The 22,104-nt window shown below is 40.1% G+C and overlaps 2 protein-coding genes across 4 annotated transcripts; both read right to left on the bottom strand.

The window, feature by feature from the left end:
* Positions 1-406: 406 nt before the first annotated feature.
* On the bottom strand, positions 407-9,903 carry LSMEM1 (leucine rich single-pass membrane protein 1). Of its 2 annotated transcripts, none has more exons than XM_071803675.1 (4): positions 9,780-9,903; positions 6,204-6,335; positions 2,776-2,910; positions 407-1,066 (listed from the first exon to the last, which is right to left on the bottom strand). In XM_071803675.1, exons 1-4 carry the CDS (start codon positions 9,901-9,903, stop codon positions 858-860), a joined length of 600 nt encoding a protein of 199 aa, XP_071659776.1. In that variant the 3' UTR covers positions 407-857. The 2 variants fall into 2 exon arrangements, with proteins under 2 accessions (XP_071659776.1, XP_065711183.2); XM_065855111.2 differs by lacking the exon at positions 9,780-9,903 and adding an exon at positions 8,808-9,179.
* A 1,182-nt stretch (positions 9,904-11,085) lies between these two features.
* On the bottom strand, positions 11,086-21,887 carry IFRD1 (interferon related developmental regulator 1). Of its 2 annotated transcripts, XM_065856207.2 has the most exons (12): positions 21,554-21,886; positions 19,321-19,425; positions 18,316-18,397; positions 17,765-17,889; positions 17,312-17,469; positions 15,984-16,034; positions 15,712-15,890; positions 15,498-15,606; positions 14,996-15,130; positions 13,648-13,776; positions 12,519-12,614; positions 11,086-11,791 (listed from the first exon to the last, which is right to left on the bottom strand). In XM_065856207.2, exons 1-12 carry the CDS (start codon positions 21,597-21,599, stop codon positions 11,702-11,704), a joined length of 1,305 nt encoding a protein of 434 aa, XP_065712279.2. In that variant the 5' UTR covers positions 21,600-21,886; the 3' UTR covers positions 11,086-11,701. The 2 variants fall into 2 exon arrangements, with proteins under 2 accessions (XP_065712279.2, XP_071659406.1); XM_071803305.1 differs by lacking the exon at positions 13,648-13,776 and having other exon boundaries at positions 21,554-21,887.
* Between the last annotated feature and the right edge of the window lie 217 nt (positions 21,888-22,104).

Below are 22,104 nucleotides of genomic sequence, written 5' to 3'. Positions count from 1 at the left end.
TAAAAACGTGAAGGCTCATTCCAGGTTTCTACCTGCTCTGTGGCCCTTCTCCAGTAGTGACCAACAGCAAGGATAGGGAAGAGTACAAGAACATGTAGCATTTTACCCACAACACCTTATAAAAACACTTGGCCTTCCTCCAGAAAGCGCCAGCAAATCCCAAGTACAGTGTACTAGCATTGCTATGAGATCGGTATTACCAGAATGAGTCCTCTAAAACCATTTCCCATGTAAGACAATGACGCCCGCTTTCAGACAATACTAATTTGGGTTGAATATGGTCTGTTATTAAAGGGTTGTGTTTTATTCAAGCTTGGGTTTGTTTTTGTTTTGTTTTGTTTTTTTCACAAAAGGAGTAGTAAGTCCGTCTATTTAGATGCACAGGAAAGCAAACCACCAAACTGTGTAGTAGAACTGAGTTTATTTTTAAGTTATGGAATCAGAAGTTATCCTTAAATACAAATAATACAGAAGCAAACACAAAATTTGTTCCAAAGAAACAGGAGAATGACTAAGTGAACAAGGTCATGCTGGAATCACGTGAATAGCAATCACTATTTTCTGTGATCATTCACTTATAGTTAAAGTAAAGCTAAGCCGTTAACCCTGCAATTTACAGTGCACAGAGAATCTGGAATCCTTCCCAGAATTGTTGACAATCCATTGTTTATTGTAAATTATATGGGTTAGATTTCAAAATCTATGTTCACAAAAAACAGGATATTATTTTCTAGTATTTTTAATTCAGGTGGCTTTTCCAATGCTCCTGTGACCATATAGAATGTTTAAGTAATCTGTGTGCCATACATGAAAACATCTGTGTACATGAATATGCTGAATTTCATTCCAAAGAAGATCTATTCTCCAGGGACTTTCAGATCAGCATGGGTAAAGAGGTAATCATGAAGATCAGGAGACTGCGTGAAGAGGTATTTCCCATTTTCCTTAAATCCTGATTGATTTAGATGCTTTAATATCATATTGTTCATTTTCTTAAGCTCTTCTATGTTCTTCTTTTCCAATAATAGTCTGCTTGATATTTGGTCCATCTCGTTCCTAGTTTGAACTTGAAAAAGAAAATGTACCACATTAAATTAGCAACATTAAGTCAAGAGCATCACTACCCTCTCTAGCATCTCTGTGGGAATTTGTAGCATATTATGATGAATAAAAATATTAAACAGGAAAATAACTGCAGGTAAGAAGTTACACATCTGGTGTAGTTGCCTGCTCACTAGATTCTTTAACTGCTTATTTGCTGTTTTTTCAGGGCAGTGCAGCATAATAACTCAAATACACCTCAGACAAATTCTGCAGTCTTCAGGAGCATATCCATTCCATTAGTGTCCACAGGAAAATGTCTTATTTAGGGGTTCCAAGTTGCTATTTCGGGGCAGTATACACCTGTATTTTTCTAAAAGTATGATTACTAGAACACCCCAAAGACTATATACACATCACTTGATTTTCTAAAGCATTTAGGTTAAAGGAGAATTATTGCAAATATTGCCATGAAGAGGTCACTTTCCTCTGGACCATCAATCTGCAGTATCTGTCCTGTACGCTTGCGGAGCTATTTTTATTTTGGCCTTGTGAAGTTAACAAAATTTACACATGGGCTATGAAGCTTAAGTCTTATAGTGCCAATGCTAAATGAATCTATGTCTATGGACATATTGACCTTCACCAATTTGTGCGCAAGCAAACCCTTCTAATCCCTATAAGAAGTCTTTTCGCTATTACTTTACCATTTTTACATTAGAGGGGCACATTACTCATTTTTCTATACCAGGGCTTCACTTTCAGCTACTCCCTGCTGAATACATCTGGAATTCAAACATGAGATATTTTAATTAGGGTTTTACAACCACGATACATAAAATTTCCTTTGTGCTCTTTACTTGTCTGATATTCTGTTCTTTGAGTGCTTATGAGCAAATTCAGTCAAGGGTTAGGATTTTCTGTTCAAAAAGGAAAATGAGGATTTTTGCTCCAGTGAATTCTATACTAAAGGATAGAAGAAATCTTGATTTCACATGGATTACAATTCATTCATAATGGACTTGTAAATTAGAATAATGCACCTTGTACTCTTCCCAAAGCCATTAGCCCAGAAAACCCAAAGATGGCAAGAGCTCCACAAACCAAAATCACAGTGTGTTTAGTTAAGCCAGCCTGACCAGACTAGGCAAAGCGAAACAGTAGGTACATCTGTAGACTCAGTGCTACATGCCCATTTTGATATATCTTTCTTGTCTAATTTTTTGTTTCTTATATTTGAGATTTTCTTAGTTCCCAACAAATTTCCAGTCAGTACTTTGCTGGCAACTTTCAGGTCTTTCTTCAGGTAGTCTGATTTAAGTGTTAGTCTGGGTGTAATTCCGGTTTCAGTGGAATGAGACCAATACTGAGTTTTATTTGAAAAGGAATGGAAGGCACATTGTCAGAGCATCTCACTGCCATACAGTCATCTTTAAAATTTAATTTAATTCTCAATCAGCATTTTTAGCAACACAGTATAACCCTGCTGAGCTAAATTCTTCACAGCTGTTGAAACTCACAAAACCTTTGCATTAAGAACAAAATTGTGCCTCTTGGCTCAGAGAGTGGAAGCCTGTGCTTTGCACCCAGGACCATGACCCACTGCCCATAACCAGCCAAAGCCTTTGACCACACAAATACAGCAGTAGCCTGTTATAGGGTAGCACGACACATTTCAACAAAGTTCTTCCAGTTGACCCTACATTTTTAAGAACCACTGTTTGGTTTACTTACTTATTAAGAATATCACGAATGAAACAAGTGCCAAACTGATGATCAAAGTAAGAATAAATGTGACGAAGAACAAGCACTGGTTTCTGTTGCTCCCTGCTGTGTTTTCTCCAGCACCAACAGTGCTCTCTTCCTCATCTGTTACAAGATGACAAATCAATTGGTCATAAAGTTTGTTAAGGTTGGTTAGGATAAACATGACAAAATGTTTCTGGCTCTGTGAAATGATGCAAAATGCGTCATAATTTTGGCCAACGGATTTTATTTCTTGTGATATTGCATAAGAAGGAAAGAAATTCATTTTATGAGCTCAGCTTGAATTTGGAAGTATAAAAATTAATACATCTGTTTTAGCTGTTGGAACGTTTTCAACAAAACTGTTTCTGTTATTGAAACACACTGTTTTGTTGAAGCTGACCTGTTTTACAGCTCAGTTTTACAGGTACGGAGGCTGCAATGAAGTTTTCATCAGAAGGCTTTCTGAGGACCAGAATGGACTCAGTTTTCAGAAGAGAAGAAATAAAAACTCGTATTGAAAGCATGGCTACAGACTCATCCTACACATTAACCCTCTAGATTCACATATTTTCCTGTTTAACTATAGAAATGTCTCTGGGATGATTAATTTCCAAAATTAAGCATCTCAGTTAAGGTCCTGATGTCAGATAGGATGAACGGAGGTCTGGACTTTTTAAACAAGTGTTTTAAAAACTCTTCTTTAGGTTTTGTTTGTTTCATTCCAACCAAAAAAATGAGGTATTTTCAAAAGTGGAACAGAGTCTCACATGGACTTGTTGTCCTTCAAGCACATGAAGATGAGGGGAAAAAAGGACAAGTAGTTGCTGTGCTGGCTTCTTGCTTTTTAAAAGACCGTGTTGCATAAAGGGAAAGTCGGTAGTTTATCTCACAGAAACAGTTGTGATCAAATGAAAGGTGGCAGCAAGTCCTAAAGACAACTCATAAAGTCAAGTGAACACCATGAGGAAATTCATGTGAACATAAAAAAATTAATAATAATACTTGAGACAGAATAGTTTAAATCCAAGCTTGCATACTACTTTAACTATTTACTAAGGTTTGAGGACAGGGAGATAACGTAATTTAATTTTGGTGTCAGTCTTATACATACTAAAATTACATGCCAATTACTGAAATTTCTCCTCCTGTAATTGCTGTCTTACCATTCTGAAGGGGAGAGTAGCATATGCAGCTCTGTAAAATATATTCCTAGATCATGTTCTTGTTTTAGCTGGCAGAAATCTCTTTGCAACTGAGCCTGTGGTGATAAAGCTGAGGGAAGGCTGCATATCCCGTTACAGCACTTTAATAATGAACCAACCTGAGGCTGAGCATTTCACTGAGTTTGTGGCAGTTCTCTGGGAATCTCCATGTTTTGCTTCATTGCATTTAACACGTCTCTGCCTGCAGGTAAGCTGAAAGCTTTTAATATTTGGGGTTTGGGGGTTTTATTTTTATTCCCTTAGCATTCAGAACAAATGCAGGATATACTAAGTGCCTGCACCAATATTGCCTCCTAATTGGAATAACAAGAATGGGGAGGGCGTGCTACTGCTGTCAATCAAACACCCTAAGCTATCAATGGTCACTCACAAGTGGTCTGTGCTTGCTCTGCCTAATGAATGCTGCTTATGTTGCAGCTGGCTGAGCCTGCCAGACTGCAGCCTTGGGAGGAATCAGAGAACACGTGTTCTTGCCAAACTGCAAACAGTGGGGCCATTCTGTCATCTAAAACATGAAGAAATTGCTGCCACCAAAGCAATCAAAAAATATATAAACTTTAAATAACTTTTAACATGTTTGCTGTGTGTTTGATGAGCCAGGTCATATTAGGCTACTGAACAAAAGGAATGCTATGTACCGCAACACTCTTGAAACATCAGTTTTTAAATCAAATTGGGCATCTGCTATACAATTAATAGATCATTCATGAGAATTTAGTATTTATCAGAAATTGAAAAACATTCTACAGAGCTCACTAATTTTCTGGCAGGAGAATCAGAATTTTATGCAGCTGAATAGGGAAACTAAGGACTGTGAAAAAAAATTCTTATGTATCTAACCAATGGAATAATATATCTACAGAATCTCTGAGGTTTGTTTTTTTAAATAAAGAAAATGCGTTTTGAAAAGAATAATCCTAGAAGAAGCCAAAGTGCTCTACAAATTGCTGCATAAAATGCATACTAGGCTACCTTTATTTACTGCTGAAATGTAGGAAGGAACATGCGTGTGATTATTCCACAGAACCATATATGATTCCACAGAACCCTGTGTGTTTACCTGGAAAGTAAACGATACTGTCCAATAAAAATTACAAAAGACAGCAAGACAGCCACCCTGCAAAGAGTTTCTTTGGCATTAAAACCAATTTATCCCGTTGTTTTATTATGTGCTTCTAGAAGTGACAATATCAAGATAACATACACATGAAAATTAAGTAGATTATGTCTAACATCTTTGTGTTAAATCTAGGAACAAACACCACCCTTGTTAGTTGTGTTAGGAAAAGTTACAGAACTCAGAAGCAGAAGTAAAAGAAAGATATTTAAGTCCTATAACTAGAAGCGTGATTAAGTTATGGCCATTTGAAATTCACTTAAGCATAGCTGTTGTTTGGTAGTTTTTCTTCAGTCAAATTTGCCATTATAGTAAGGGAAATAAAAGCAAATTCAGATAATGTCATGTGGAATGCTGCTGAAGAACTTAAGGTTTTAAGACGTTTCAGGTCACAAAGAACTCAAATATATTGTAGCCATCCCTGGGTGAAAATATTCTTATTGCCATGAGCAGATAAAATATAAAAGCTGTATAAAACCAGTAAAAGTGTGAGAGCCCGTATCTGAAATTGTAAGTAAACAGTCCTGGTTTTGGTGACAGAAAGAGAGTCTGCAAATTGAAATGCTTAAAAGTCCCATGGGATAGTTCAGATAACTGGTTTGAGTCCTCAGGAGATGTGTCTTGAAAGAAGGTGCTTCTATTGCCACGTGTTAGTTTTAGTGCTCATGAAGAGTTATGATGCTATTTATGTAGCAGGTACATATTGAGCATGACTAGAGAAATTATTCTGCAAGGCATCACCTCATGGGTCCCAATGGAAATGGAAGGTAAGTTCAGGCTTGACAGTGAATCCCCAGCCAAATGCAAGGATTTCCAAGAACCTAATAACCGAAATACTCAGCAGAAGCAGCTAAACCATTAATCTCATCTCCCTAAATTATGCCATTTTCAATACTTTTCTTATACTCTTCCGTACAGAGGTGGACATATACTTATATGTCTTGTATATAAGACTTATACTATTGAGCTGCTGACATTACATGTGGTCAGCCTTTTCAAATGACATACATAACTCTTTTTTGATGGCCTGTTGTATGTGTAAAAAAACACAAAGCATCATCTATCATACATACCTAGTGCATGTTGGGATTCAGCTGGACAAACATTGAGTTTGTTTAGGTTGTTTAAGGAATCAACTACATAAAGTTTTCCCTCTTCGTGAGTATCATGCAGGTTAATTTCCAAGGAAGGCCTCTCCATTGTATCTAAAATAAATAATAATTTAAAAGGTAAATTGAAATACGGATACATGAAATAACTGGTAACGGTTGGTGGCCTGTTCTAAGGAAATGCTGAGCCACCTTAACCCTTAAAATAAAAAGATTTGAAGGACCGTCATACTTACTAAATCCTGAGGGCAAGGGTAACTCAGTACATAGCACTTGTTTATTCTTGGGGATCTTTGATGTGTGTAAGATTTCATTTCTACATTGTGTTTGTGCACACGTGTATACTTGTACTTACATTTACATATGTATGTGTGTGTGGAGAAAGAGAAAGACCTATTTGACTGGGTCCAGCATTGATTTGAACATTAGTTATTTTGTTGTGTAACCCTTTTAGTATGGTGGCTACTTGATGAGTTGATGGGTAATATCCTGACTGCAGTGAAAGCCAAACCTTCACTCCCACTGCCAGGAAGGATGTCACTCAGGTCCTCTGCTTCCAGCACCAAATCATTCAGAGATAAGACAGAGAAAGCAGGTACAGATGTAGGACATAAGCAGCAAGAATATGGGTCTGCTTATGCACCTTGGCCTATCATAGTGAAGTTATTATTTGTGAAAGAGAGCAAAAAATGGTTTTCTAATGTGGTTCTACCTCACACAGATCCTAGTTTGTGGCATATGAAAGCCTGACAGGAAAGGCTTTTCTTCAGACTAATACTCTTTGCCTGGATGGTACCGAATCAGCAAAATCAGCTTCTCTGCAGAATCTGGGCACATGAATTATTGTTTATATAAATACAGTTATGAAGGAAGATTATATATAGAAAAGAAACAATACCTAAGGATGTTGCTCTATGAATTGCACTTTATTCTTTAACAGTCTTTTTGGTTTATTTATGCTACCCTAATTCCAAAAATATCTGTTAGAAGCAAACTACAGTTCTAGCCATAAGGAGATGCAGGTGCTCTAAATAGACATCTTAGACTACCCTGGTTGCTGAAAACTCCCTCTGTAACTATCGAAGAAAAATACATACCTCCCAGTAACATTCCTCTTATTCTAAGACAAGTCTTTTTGACTTTACAATTACGATCTAAAGGTGCCTTTCCCTTGCATGTATGGGGTATGTAAGGGGAAAGCTCGCAGAGGTGAGTTTAGACTTGGAGTTGAAGAGATCTTGACCATTTAGCATTTTATCAAAGCTCTCAATTTCAGTTTTACTTGCCAAACATAACTCAGCACTTCATGGGATGCAAACCTCCTGTTGATGAAGAATGTTAAGCACCTAAGAGTGATTTCTGAATCCTAGATGGACTGAATTGCCCTCTTGACATGTCTCTCTCTCACTCCTTCTCCAAGCAACAGAGAACACAGTGTGACTGGGATTCATAACATAGCACTTCTTAAATTAAAAACCTGATGTTTGGTGAATACAGGTCTGAGCATTTACAGAAAAGACCCATTCTTTCCCTCATCAAACCAAATGCAAAGATTGTCATAATTCACTCAAATCTGTGCACACAGCCACATTCATGGATCCTCAATAAGTTTGAAGACTAAGCCAATTGCTCCTGAGAACATGGCTCGCTCTCCTGATAGTGGGGATTGGCTGGCCTACGTGTATACTTTTATATTGCTACTTAACAGAGTGTAAGAAGAGATTACACCTTATTTCTCCTCTGTTTAAAATTGTTGCGACAAAATACAAAGATAAGGCAGAAAAGCTGTCATGGTAGTGGTGACCGTTACCTAGCGTATGATTGTCAGGTGTGGAGCAGTGATTTCAGGACTGCTGTGTCCACTTTCCTTCCCCTAGAATGTCATGTGGTGCTGGGCAGGAGGGTCCGTGAGCCCTCTCGCCAGCAGCGCTGGCTCTGCTGCCTCCCTGCAAGCAGAGCCGTGGCAGCTGCCATCCCTGCTGAGCTCTGCCTTTCAGCAACGGTGTGCTAAAAGTTGCCACCTCATGCACAGCGACTTTTGGTTACTTTTAGCTTCCAAAAGCAGTTGTTTGTCTTGGGTATTTTGATTAGTACCTCCCTGCAACTTCAGAGCAGACTCTTAACAACTTGAGCTGTAATAAATGTGAGTACCATTGATTCATCAATATTATTAATTATTAGTTACTACTTATTAAAAATGGATTTCCTCACTGTGCATGTAACCACAGTGAAGATAACCATTATTAATTCAACAAAGGCTATATTACATCTGTTTGATTCCATCAACATGCGAAACAAAAGAGAGAGTCAGTGTCACTGGCCAAACACATTGATTATTTTCCAAACAAACTAATTTAAACATTGGGGGTTTTGGAGTCACTCTTATCTTGTACTTTAACCTTGCTTAAAGATTTTTTTTCTCCATGTGACTTTTAAATTTCTCTGTAAGTTGTGGCAAAGTCAGAACTTAATGTGAGAACACACTGAAAATTCTTTACAGAAAAAAAAAAAAGGAAAACAATCAAGTCTAAAAGGAATTAAAAATCAGGAGAATGAAATGTTACTTACAACATAACCACGTTGAGGTAATGTGCCAGTATGGAAGAAATCAGCCAGTGAAAATCATCCGAAGAAAACTCCTCTCTACTTTTAGAGCCATAGGAACGTGTCAGCTCCTGCAGGACCCATGAAGGCAGCTATGAAACACACTGTCCCTTCCCATCTATATTTAGAGTTCATCTTGGCTATGTATACTGCCTTCACAATATTGGTCTGCTTAAAATGAAATCAGCACATACACAGGTCTTCTTCATTATATGGGAATCAAGATGACAATATCCTATCACGGAGAAAGAGGTTTGTTACTGATGATCAGTATTTCACTAACCTTTTCGTTAACGATGCCTTTTTAAAACTCATTTGCTAAGCAGAAGAGTCGTGTCTACAACACTGCAGCTATGAGTAACCAGTTTGCTATGCAGAAGAGTCATATCAACAGTGTTGCAGCCATGAGTACTTTAAAGGCATAGACCAGAAAAAATGGTGTTTTTTTCCTTCCGCACACCTTACAAATTCAAGTGAGACAGCATTGTGGGATGGACTAATTCATTTGGTTTTCTTAATTGTTTAAAAAATTAGTTCTGATGGACTGCTTGTATTGGTAATTGCTCCTTGGCAGGCAGTTCTCTGTTTTTTGTTGCCGACGTTGTGGAATGTAATGGTACAGCACACCACAATGACAGGCAGCTGACATGTGAAGAGACCATGGCTCAAAACAAATCCTTTCTGAAACCATTCTATACATCTGAAATGTTGAACCCTTTTTTAAACTGTCAATATGTGTGCTTTTGTCTCGGAAAACAGCAGAAAGGATATATCTTCTGACTCATAGTTTCCCAGCCCAAGCTGACGAGCTCTGCCACTGCCCAGTCTGAATTGCTGGGCCAGCAACGCAGACGTAAGAAGCTCACTCCCTTTCTGCAGGCATCTCTTCTTCCCTCCAAACAAGAACGTGCAAGCCAAAAAAAAAAGATATCTCACCTCCATCCCCAGGAGATTCCTGCCACCATCCTAATTGGAAGATGAGGACCCAGGCCACCCCAGTTCTAAGCTTGAAGAGGTCTACAAACCCATCGGGTCTCCGTAGGGCAGCAGAACAGCCCATCTGCCCTCAGATAGCCCCAGAAGCCACCCCAGTCTCTGTGGTTGGCAGCTACAGGGTAAGAGGGGAAAGGGCAGCCTTGAGCTTGGCCACCTGTCAGGTGCTGTAAAAACCAATTCTGCAAAATACTGGCCAGGCAGGAAGCTACTGAAAGTGCAACTTTACACCAAAGTGTGCCAAAGGTGACCACCCAGAAGCCACCAGAGACACTAGCAGGGCCTGTAGGAATGTGTTAGCTCAAAGGGGGTTTAGTCCTGGGCTGAGCAAACACAGGCAGCTCCATCTCCTTCAAGGATCAGAAGCTTCTGTTCCACTTGTATGACAATCACTGACAAGACATAACAATAGCACAGATTTTCATGTCAGTAATAGCACAAATTTCAGTTGAAGGCCTTGCTTTAGTGCATTATTTGAGGAAAAAAAAATTAGGAGTTACAACTAATTAGCACGTGTGGATTTTCTAGAATAGGTTCTGCTGCAATCTGAAACTAAAAAAAAAAAACAAACAACAACACACACACCAAAAACAACAAAAAACCCAAAAGACAAACAAACAACAACCACCACCACACACCAAAAACCCCCCACAAAAATAAACCCAAAAACCCAAAACATCCACAACCAACACCAAAAAAATCCTGCTTTCCCTTATCAGAGCAAGCAGTAGTTTTCGGGGTATGGGGCGGAGCTTTTTGGGGTGTGAGGTTTACTTTCTTCGCTGATAACTTGACCTCCACTTTTCAGAATGTTTATTCTAAACAAGTCCTTTAATTTATAGGTCTGCCAGTTGAGAAGCTCCAGCTATCTAAGGCTTTAGTGTCTTTATAACATATATCCTCCACCAGCCCTCAGAGAGACAGTTCTCAGTTACCGGCAGAAACTGAGGACAGAGTAGTTTTTCAACGTGATGAAAACAGGGCAGCAGGACTGGCTCCTGCAAGATAAGGGACACAGTGTCGTGCAGTACCAGACCTAGAAAACATTTGACCATTACCAAAATGATGGCAAATCCACGGGCTGTTGTGCAGACCATATGTAAATAAGATATACCTTTCAAACACAGCAACACATAGCATCTACTGAAGCACTGAGACTAACCCAATAAACAAACCCATGTGTTTCAGCCTTCAGGTTTTGCTCATGTTCCACCTTTCCATTCACATAGTAATCACTTCTACACAGAAAGCAAGCAGTGACAAGCATCTTTATTCCAAAAATTAAAAATCCAATTTCAGAACATAAGAAATCTTGGTTTTATTTTACATTGAGGCAAGTATTTGTAATGCACTGTTTCACTATAAGTGAAGGTAACTGAACTTTGCAGTCCCCTTTAGGAAAAAGCTGTACTATGTAGAAACTTCTTTGTCCACCTGTCACTGAAGAGTTTAAAAAGTTACTAAAATAACTCCACGTGAACAAGTTCATCTTTTCATATTAGCACATTCTTACCAAAACACTTGGTCAGTGAATTAGTTTAATTTACCTTCATATAAAGAATCCAATCTGACACACAGCATTTGACTACAATTATCAACCCCACTTAACAGCTGAGTTACAATATATTTAACCTTTGGAGCAAGTTACATCTAAAACAAGTGTTATAATGTATCCCTGCACTCAATCTTACATCAATCTATATACAGTATATATGCAACTAAGCAACAACATGCACGATATTTACAGATTTTATACAAAATCCCTATGCACAAGTGCCAACTGTGACTACAGAAATTTAAAAAATTAAAGGTTACAAATTTATTTTAATTATTAAATACTTAAAATTGAACCTCATGGAAAAGATCTAGAAAAATTCCCCCACATCCGCTCTTTTATCACGACATTTACTTCTAGCCTTTGTCCGAGCCTTGAATGCTGCAGAGTTGTACAAGTGCTACAAAATAAAAGGAGAAATTAATCACAGATATTCAAAAGACTTTCTGTTAAGAAACAGCTGAAAAGACCTTTTTATTACTCTTTGAAGCAGATCAGTAGGCCTTTTGAAATTTACAGTATTGCACAAAAGGCTGATTCATTTTATCATACATATGTTTAGAGGAAACTTGGCCCCTGTAAGGAAGGCTGAGCCAAGAGCGATTCTGGAAGCCAGTTAGTCTTGAGCATCATACAGACACAATGTAGATTAATGGTGCGCCCCCAGATTAAACTTGATAGCACCTTTCCACAGACTGTTCATGCACAGGATGAGTACATTCACAACCAACAGAACAAAGTCCCCAGTATCCATTTCATACTGGCGAGTTTGGGATACTGCTGTTAAAGACTTTGCTTCTATGGTTTCCTGTGGATTCCTACCCAAAAACCTACAGCCCTCCTAAGAGTCCAAGTTTCACATCTACGGAGAATGAATTTGGTACCAATCAGCAAACAGACCCCTCAACCCCAGAAACATGCAATAGCAGCAATGTGCCCAGTGGAAAATCTAGAAAATGAGCTCAAACACACACACAAGGAAGGTTTGGTTTCATTCACGACAATATGGGGCTCTAAAGTGACAAGTTTAAAGATGACAGCTCCTTAAATTCATGTTTAGAATAATATTTAATTCAGCAGAAATATATTAGTGTATGGAGAAAACAGATTAAGTTGCAGTAACCTACCCTTTCAAAACGGGAGATCTTCATTGTTTTAAGAGTTGCAGCATCTAGCATTACTGGTGGACCAAGTTCAAACACATTCCGAAGAAAGTCATTTGACTAAACCAGAAACACATAAAATTATCAGTTTCTCCTCTGATTATCAAGTCTCCATAGATGACTACTGTTAATTATCAAGTATTCCAGTAAGATATAGCAGCAATTTGACAGAAATCTTAGTATCTTTTGCAATTACGCCAGGGAACACTTCTTCCTTCAATCAGAATAAAGCTAAGAACTAAAACTGCCCTCTTGAGGAGACAGCTCCCCACCCCACCCTGCATTGATATTTTTGTCCCAGCAATTTAGACACTGTTTTATTACATCCTCTGCACAAGATTAGGCAGCTGGACACAGACCCGTACGGTTTCACAACACACCAATTTTTAAATATTTGGTTGTAAAAGTACTACAGCGTGTTTTCAAAGGATGGACCAAATTTCAAAGCAAAGTGATTTCAAATTGGGCAAGTCTTTTTGAAACACCCTGTATTTGAAAAATCTGAAAAAGCTGCTATGTGCCTGGGCTGCCACAGTTACACAGAAATACAATTGACACTGAAGATTTTAACCCCATGATTATTGTAGCAATTTGGGAGCATATACGCCATAGCCGGAGTTCCTGTTTCTGCTACGTATCTAACAGATGACTAGTGCACAAGGAGTTCCTGGAACAGAGATAAGGACTTATCCCTTGCCTCCTGCAATGCTGTCATCATTGGGCTGCAAGTCATGTTCTTTACATTTAATTCAAACTTTGCATTCCTTTGTATAGGCTTGAGCAGGAAGGGTGGAGGCACACAACTTTATAGCAGTCAGATGACTACACCACTCTGCTGAAAGAGAGCATAAGGCTTCAGGAAAAACTCTGAAGCTAAGATGGTGTTCAGCCTGGACCTCTTATTTCCTGGAGAAGTCTTCTAACTGCTACAACTTGAAGGCAGCTCACCCAGACAGTTCCAGCTCACTGTGGTTCATGTTGCAAGTGCTGCCTTTTAACATCAAATTCTACTCAAGATTTTGTGATTCAGACTCAACTACTACAAGGAAACCAGGCAGGGAACAGTGTGAGCATGTATCAAACAGCAGCTCACCTGCAAATGATATTGCATCCCCGACCCCAGAATCTCCTTGAAGGTATCGTAAGTTTGTTTTTTAACCCAGCAGTCAATATACATGCGCTCAGGTCCAAACTTAACCATCTCTGCAGGGAAGTCACGCTCCTATACATAGTTAAAGGAAACAACATATATAACTTTAATTTAAACAGTCTTTTGCATTAGAAATTGTATTTATTTATTTTCATTAATAAATTTGGCATATCAAAACCTTTCAAAGAATATGCATATACTAAGGACTGTATTTGTTCATAAACACCTAAAGTTAAATCTCATATCAGACTTGAAGCTGACATTCTTCAAGTCAGAAAGCATTTCAGAAAAGGAACACAACTTTCATCTTTAAAATTACTAAGAATTGGACTTATCTTCAGAAAAAAACAGTTCTGCGTGCAGGAGTCACCTTTGTAAGTTTGTAGCCTTATTTAGTCCCCAACTTTCAAGTGCAGTGAGCTACATTTGTGACAATGGAATGTAGCAACTGCTATTAAGTGACTCAGGTTCTTCTATGGGTAGAACCTCAAAGGTGACTTCAAATCACTTCAAAGCCTTCTCCTTTGCTTCAAAGATTTCAACTTTTCTGAATGTCAACTAATATATAGTTGGTTTTACCCATACGGTAATGTAAAAAGTAATTACCTGACAAGTAAAATATCTAGTTTGAGAGGTGTAAAATAACAATCAATTAAAGTGATAGAAGTTCGACATTTGTCTTAGACGCTTTACTCAGAAGTTATGTCACTAACCAAGTATCTTTAGAGTCCTGATTTGTTTTCTGTTCTCTTAATCTGGATATGGAAAACAGAGCACATCAATCAGGAAAGCAACCCACCCCGCCCACCCAAATACTTCTTCAGTCCCTGACAAAGGTGCCATTTGGAAATGTACCTTACTACTAAGTTGCTTTCTCTTTGTTATGCACAGCACTTCAATAAGAGATTTTATAAGAAACCTTTTCACAGAATTCAGGACACTAATTTGGATGTCCTACAAAGTTTTCTATGAAAAAAACCTCCTCACTGTATAAAATAAAAATAATTCAGTATTTACAGTGCAATGCTTAGCCTTCTATAAAGAAAAAAATACTCTTCACTATGGAAGTATAGAGCAAAATAAGCAATGTTTGACTTTCTTTGCTCTGTATTCCTAAAAAAAGCAGTTATATTTTGCATAAGTAATCAGAATTTGAAGTCTCATTTAAGTAGGTTTTTTTTCCTGTTGTTTTCACTGAAACAGGAATTCTATTTAATAATTAAACCATTTTCATAGACTTGTACACTACATAGTTACAATCCAGACATCCACAGTAAGACAACAGAATTACCTCGACGGCTCGCAGAACATCTCTGAAGACAGATCGCTGCTTTCTTTTATCTACTTTAGCTCGGTGCTTGTTTCCATCTGTGGCCAGAGCTCTTAGTTTCTCTGTTAGGAGTTCCATATCTTCGTAAAAAAAATCCTAGTCCAAAAAAAGAATTTTTTTTGTTTTAGTTTCTGGTCTTAACATCTTTCCCTGCAAAAAGGAAAATGGATCTCTCAAATTTTAAAGCTTGCACACTACATTTCTAGTTACTCTTAATTACTGTTTGATGTGTTTTGTTATACTGGTCCTGTTTTGCAATATGGAAAACAGTGTAAAAATGATAGCTCAACTGCTGTGAATCATTGCTACACCTAATTAGACTGGGGCATACTCACTACAAAGAACATAATCCAGCAAATTATGGGCTGCTTGTTGAGATCCAGAGTGCTATACTACACAGGTTAAATAATTTGTCTTGTCATCATGCCAGTGCAAGAAAATTTAGCTGCTGACATCTACTTACAGCATCTGTTTCGCGTGCCAGTTCAAACAGAAGTGCTAGTGTTTCTCCAGCAGCTATTCTCATGTTGAGATCATCACAAGACAGCAGACTTGGAAGTTTATGCAAGTGCCTATGAAGTAAGTCACATTTCTTTGAGTTGTAAATTTTGTTGACCCTGCTTCATTGCTTATATAAACAGTCATTACAAATTTTGTTGTCCAAGAAAAATACTCACGTTTCAATTTTCTTCTTCACTTCATTCATTGGACAAATGGTCAACAACAGTGTCCATGCTAAAAGAGCACTGATGTGAAGCACAGTATTATGGGTACTCGATACACCATTAGTGTCTCTATCTCGCGGATAGGCCTTTGTGAAGATGGTTTCCAGGCATTCCATAGTAGAGTACAGTTCCTGAACAGGGCAAAAAAGATCATGGAAGTGCTTAAGTTTCATACATTCTCATATTGCCAATCTTTTTTTGAAAAATGTATTCTTTATCCTTACCGTAATGTCATCAGTGACAATGAAACAGCAAATCCCTAAGCAAGTTGCACACTAGATAGAAAAGAAAAAAGTGTCAGTCTTTGACAGTAATGTTACTGTTGACAAAACCTTCAATCTTTGACCTTTGAAATCTAACACCTGGAGCAATGGGAACTTCAGACTAAGACCTCAGCAGAGGAGAAGTTTCTAACACTGTTTAATTCAGCTCCTTTCTAATAGTTAGCTCTCAGTTCCCATCTACTCTCAGGTTGATTCTACAACACACGCAGGTCTCAAGCACTGACTTTTCATGCTGTATTATTTAATACAGCTTACAAAGCCCTTCCAAAAAGCTACACACAGAACTCCTTTTACCCAATTACTTTCAATCCCACTAGGATTCACTAGCAAAAATCATGTTGATAAACAGTAATGGACATATGAGATTTATTCACAGCTGTGGGAAATATTTTCCCCTCTCTGCCCACTATTACAATTGAAAAACATGAAAACACTGAACAGCAGCCTTTCTCCAACTTTTACTGTGAGGTCCTACAGATCTCTTCCCTATCCCCAATTTGTACTCAGTCTAACAAAGAGGAAGAAAAAAAGATGTCTGTAAGTGACATCAGCACTAATCATACAGGACTGAAAACTACAGTGAAACTGGACAAGCTTCAATAGCTTTTGTTTGTTTGTAGAAAAAACTGTTGTTGAACTAATACCACCTCCTCTTCCAACTGAGAGTATCTATTGTAACACAGCTTGAGTACAACAGAAGTAGCCAGCTCTGTAATGGTAACAGTAAGCTGCAGTATATTAGTTAAAACCCTGAAGTTTAAAAAAATATTGGCAAGAGCTTTAGACTGTCTTCAGTCAATATTTCAAGTATACCACTGATGTGTAGATGAGATCAATGGGTGAAAAACTCAGAATACTGTGCAGTTCTAGATCTGCTATATATCATTTTACCATATATATTTGTATACACAACATTCCTCTGTTGTTAAAGAAGCTAAAATTAATACAGGAATGATACTTTTTTTTTTCTATAGGACTTCAACACGAGCCTTCAGAAGTGCACTAAGGAGACTGCAACATAGTGAGTTAAGACACTTGGCAAAGTACTAGACGTGACAGCTCTTTAAGGAAGTTCTCAGGCTGAAGAACAGAACGTTGTTTAGCCTTTACGTGGAACTTTTTAAGTCAGTGAAAATCGCTATGCATCATTCAGAGCTTACATCACCTTGTAAGGTATAGTAGTAACCTTTAGTTCTGGATTACTCAATCATGAGCTGGTCAAAAAATGCCCTCTGTCCCTGCCTGGGAAATAAACATTTTATACTTACAGCCTGTCTGGCTTGGATACTGGCTGTTCCATCACAGACAATCTTCTTCAGAACTGGACCAAGGGTCTTAAAAATCTCTTCACTTTCAATTCCAGACCCCATCTGCACACACAGAAGACATGCCAGTCCGGCAGCTGCACACTGTTCGTCACTCTTACCTAAAGGTTAACATATTATGATGAGTAATCACTTTGTGCATTGCTTCTCTCCTTCAAAGATAGTGGTCTGAAAACTTGTGAGTGGAAATTCAAAAACCAATAAACAGAAGACAATTTTAGTTGATTTGCTAAGTCAGTTAAAACACGACATTTAAATTAAAAAAGGGATGTTGTTAACATAACTATATTATTAAACGCTCTATAAAGTACTAAAGAAGTCTCAGTCTTAATTCCTTTTATACAATGAGCTATTTCATAGGGATTACTGCTTTCTATCAGCAAGCATGCTAATTACCTTTCTTTATGCAGCGTTCAATGCTATCAGTTAGTGTCATTCTCCTTTCCATGACAAATTCATATAATATTTTAGAAGAAAAAGCACTTTTCAGACTTTCAAGAGCTGCTTGTCTTGTCTTCGCACTGTTAGAAGAGAGAAGAAAGACCTCCTGAAATCCATACACATCAGTTAAAGCTCAGCCTTTGCTTTCATGGTAGTTTATATTTATCTGCACCCAATAGAAGAGTAACCCACAGACGTATCATGAAGTATAAAATGCTATGAATTGCCTCCTTCCTCAAGGACAGAAAAACTTACGAGATTGAGCTCACAATAATACACCAGACTAGAAATAAAGTCGCCCTACCTCAAGCTATTAGGAAAGGAAAGCCTGACTCTCACTTATCCAAAAACGTGGTGGAGGGAGAAAGGTCTTTTCAGATCCAGAAGGAAAGCAAGTCCTTCCAAGCGAGAAATAATTGTAATTTCAGTAAGCATCTAAAGAACTTGGATGCATTATTTCCCTTATTATATCAGATATCAATGCATTTCTTTAAAGCTTACCATACCTCTTGTCCAATGTAAGATCAATAAATCCCTTCAGTTTGTATTCTAAGTCTTCTTGAGTGGCTTCTTCATCAACTTCAGGCCCTAATCCAGAGGAAACAATTTAGTCCTACTGATACACATTTTATTAGCAGACACAGTAGTATCCAACAGTTAATGTTTTTAATACTAAGAAGAAAGCAGTTTAACAAAGACTACAGCTACAGAACTGTTCAGTACTACAGCAACAGAATGGTGTTAAGCATACTACAGCGAACTGCTCCTTAAAATACTTCTATAAAAATTGACATATTAATACATCTGTGCTTTTTCTATACCTGCTTCTCACACATGCCAAGAATGAGGGAGCTCACCAGGTCATACATTAATTTGCTGAAAACTACATCCCTCAGCCAATCCTGTCAGCAATATATTTTCATCCAGTCCACCACATCTACCCCTGCAGCACAGTGGAGTGTTCACAGTCCAAGCAGCCTGTCCCACCTGGCAGCACTTCAGATGCCTCTGCAACAGCAGCTCAGTTAAGAGTTGCAGGTATTCACAGGGAAGTCTCCCTGCCTTATCCCCCCTGCAGCAGGCTTTCAGGACACTTCCTCCCAACAAAATGACAACAGAGCAGAGGGCAGAGGAGACAAAGTAGAAATCTAGCTCAAAACAGGCAAACGTGACTCCTTCCAACTCAAACTCTTCTGCAGTTCCTACCACCTCAGCTTTGTGTTATGAAACTCCACGTTTTATAATGCACCTTAAAAATCTTATTGTCTCCAAAAGTTAACATTTTATAATTCCATAAGACAAAAGAAGCCTAGTAGTTTAACAAGAAGTTCATGAAACCTGGAGCATTTCTTACCAAACAAAAACGATAGCAACTAGATTAATAATCACATAGTGCTTAACAGAATGTCACTATTTTGCTACTGCTACTTACAGTGTAGTGCTTAGACTCCTAAGTCAACTCAGACTTTATATTTTTAAAAAGATGAACAGGTAAAAATGAAAGAACATACCATCCTCAGTGAAACTAGCAGGATCACTGAAGCCACTGCAGTGGCTCATAGTTTCAATTGAAGCATCTTCATCACTAAAAGGCTGCATGTTTCTGGGCTGACCACCTTAAGGAAAGATGAAAACAATTTTTCATTTTTCATAAGGAAAAGGAAGATCTGAAGACCAAAAGCAGAATTCAACCCTCCAAACCAATTCGCTCTCCCTCACCCAGACACATAGTACATTTCTTTCCTTTGCTGGTTGGTTCCTTTACTCCCACCTGTTCTGAAGACTTAAGTTGGCTCTGTTCTGGACTATCGTTTGCGAATGGTGGGGAAGAGCCCACCTAGTTTTCAAAGCGTTGACAGAATTCCTAGCTCTAGCTTTAGGATTTTTGTACAACCCACTTCAAGTGAATGCAATTTCCTGTGACTGTGCTTTAAAAATAGCTCTATATTAATTTAACTGTTAAGACAAGCTACCAAAAATAATGGCCATACAAACTTTATTTTTCAGTTTTGAGGGACTTCAAGCCAGGATAGGTTATACATTTAGGTGAACATACATTACCCAGTTCAATGCAGAGCTTACAGGATTAAGTGTAGTATGTGCAGTATCAGCAATACTGAATTACAAATACAAGCCAGAATGTCAAATGCTTAAGCAGGGAAAAGTAGTTTTAACCTCTCAGCATCAAGAAGGCCTCAGTTCAGTAACTCAAGTCTTTTTGAAGAAAGCAGTGTAATTTTCACCAGTGCTCACCTTTACAAAGCTTTCATACATGTATCTTATTGTTACAGTATTGAGTTGGCGGAGTTTGATCTGATAATACTATAATTTCTACTGCTCTCCTATCCTAACCCTTAATTTGTGTCTACTAAAGTCAATTAACAAAAGAATATTTTCACTCTTATTTCTCCAACAGCTCCCAAATGTCATTTATAGAACCTTGAATTCTCCTCTTCCACATATTTTTCGTGGTACAATTTATTCTACATTATTGAAGAAGGCTGTGCACAGTGCTTGGCAGCTTCAGGTAGGCTTCCTGTCTACCAAAATCCCCAGAAAGCATTTGTATCTAGGCAGAATCAACCTTGAGCTCATCACTGTCCAAGTGCTTTCCAATAAAGTCAAACTCACACTTCAGAGGTTTTGCAACTCTTAGCTGTAAACCATTTACTTGCATCACTGGCCATAAACCTTCGTGTTTCCTATAGTTACAAACGACAAACATCAGTTAATGCACAGACCAAGAAACCTGGAGACTCAGAGCTCTGGCATGGCCACCTTTTGGCTTCAAGTGATGTCAAGCAGGGAAGTTCAATGGGAGAAGTGGCAAGAATGACTGCCAGCCTTTCACAAGCTGAAATAAAAGCAGCTGCAGAAAAGCCCCAGATAATTACTCACTTCCTGAACATTCGATACTAAAGAGACAGACTCTGCTCACTGCTACGGGAGCCTGAAACGGAATTTCTCACCACCCCACAAAACCTCCCTTCTGCTCTGGCATCAGCACCTCAGCCACACAGAGTCTGGATCTGAATTAAGGCTGTTTATTCCACAGCATCCTCTTCTAGGCTAAAAAAGTCTTTTTTAAAGAGACTGTAGCCTTTTGCAGCACAACGCGCTGACACACAGCTCCACCGACCACCAGAGACACCGGAGTGACGGCAGTAGCCGTCCTCTCCGCCCCGGAAGAGCCCAGGCTGACGGCGGGCACAGCGGGGACACGAGGGGCTATGCGTGTCGGGGACGAGCCTTTCGCTGCTCCCGGCACCCCGCGGGCCCGGCCTCCGCCGCCGCAACCGGGCGGCACCCACCAGCGCGGCGGCGAGGAGGCCCCGGCGGGGCCGGCCGCTGCCCTCAGGGCGCTGCTCGTCGCCGCCGGCGGCGCCAGGCACGGTCGCAGCCTTCCCGGGGCCACCCGCGCCGCCGGGCGCATGCGCGCAAACGGCGTGAGGTGGCGGTTTTGGGGCCGGCTCCTGCCTGCCCGGCGGCGCCGCCCGGCCCGTGCCTGGCTCCGGTTGTCCGGCCCCGCGGGGAGCTCCGCGGCTGCCCCTGTCCGTCCTGCCGCTTTCCCAGCAGCCCCGCAGAGAGCCTGGGTGCAGCCAGCCAGGGCTGGCCCGCCCGGTCGCGGCCTCTCTCGCCGGCGAAAAGCCGCCCCGCCTCGGGCAGATCAAGCGGCCACGGGAAACGTCGGGCGACCTTCGCGCCCAGAGAGGCCGCCCGCTCCGAGCCCCCGCCCGCGCTCACCGGCTCCGCGCTGGTGGTTGCTCCCCCGCTTCTTAGGCTTGGGCATGGTCGCAGCGGCGCTCGGCTCGGCTCCCGCGGCCCCTCTCTGGGTCTCGGTCTCTCTGCTCCCCCCCGCCCGGGAATCAGCGACAATCAGCCGATGGAAGAGCAGGACCGCTTTTTACTCCAACGCCTCTGCGAGGCCGATTTCCCGGTCCGGGGCAGCGGAGGTGATTGGCGAAAGCAGGCGGAGGACGAACCGGCGGCGAAGGCAGAAATCCCCGTGAAGGCCCGTGAGCGGAGTCGATGCATCTTTCTCCTCTCAGACACCTGGGACTAAAGGCGCGGAGGGTGCGCCGGCGCCGCTTTTATATCCCGCCGGGCTGCGGGGGCGGGGCTGAGCGACGCGCCGTCGCCGCGACCAATGGCCAGGCATTGCGATAGCAAGCGGGTGCCTCAGTCGGGTGAGCCCGTGACGTCGCCGCGCTGCGATCCAGCGGTGGTGCTGGACGTCATCGCAGCTTCGCGCGCCACGCCGCGGTGCATGCTGGGAGCGGCGGGCCTGGCCGCCA

This window comes from Patagioenas fasciata, chromosome 1 (genome assembly GCF_037038585.1).
Source record: "Patagioenas fasciata isolate bPatFas1 chromosome 1, bPatFas1.hap1, whole genome shotgun sequence".
NCBI classification, from domain to species: Eukaryota; Metazoa; Chordata; class Aves; order Columbiformes; family Columbidae; genus Patagioenas; species Patagioenas fasciata.
Note: the sequence above shows the minus strand (reverse complement) of the source record. Positions and strands in the feature narration are given on the sequence as shown.

Coding starts and splice junctions, on each gene's coding strand:
- LSMEM1 (XM_071803675.1), bottom strand. CDS start 9,903: ATGGGCTGTTCTGCTGCCCTACGGAGACCCGATGGGTTTGTAGACCTC. Junction 6,336..9,779: donor GGAATCTCCTGGGGATGGAG/GTGAGATATCTT, acceptor TATTTATTTTAG/ATACAATGGAGAGGCCTTCC. Junction 2,911..6,203: donor TGAATCCCAACATGCACTAG/GTATGTATGATA, acceptor ATCTTGTAACAG/ATGAGGAAGAGAGCACTGTT.
- IFRD1 (XM_065856207.2), bottom strand. CDS start 21,599: ATGCCCAAGCCTAAGAAGCGGGGGAGCAACCACCAGCGCGGAGCCG. Junction 15,607..15,711: donor GTGAAGAAGAAAATTGAAAC/GTGAGTATTTTT, acceptor CTTACTTCATAG/GCACTTGCATAAACTTCCAA. Junction 13,777..14,995: donor ATGTTCTGCGAGCCGTCGAG/GTAATTCTGTTG, acceptor AACTATGTATAG/GAGCGTGACTTCCCTGCAGA.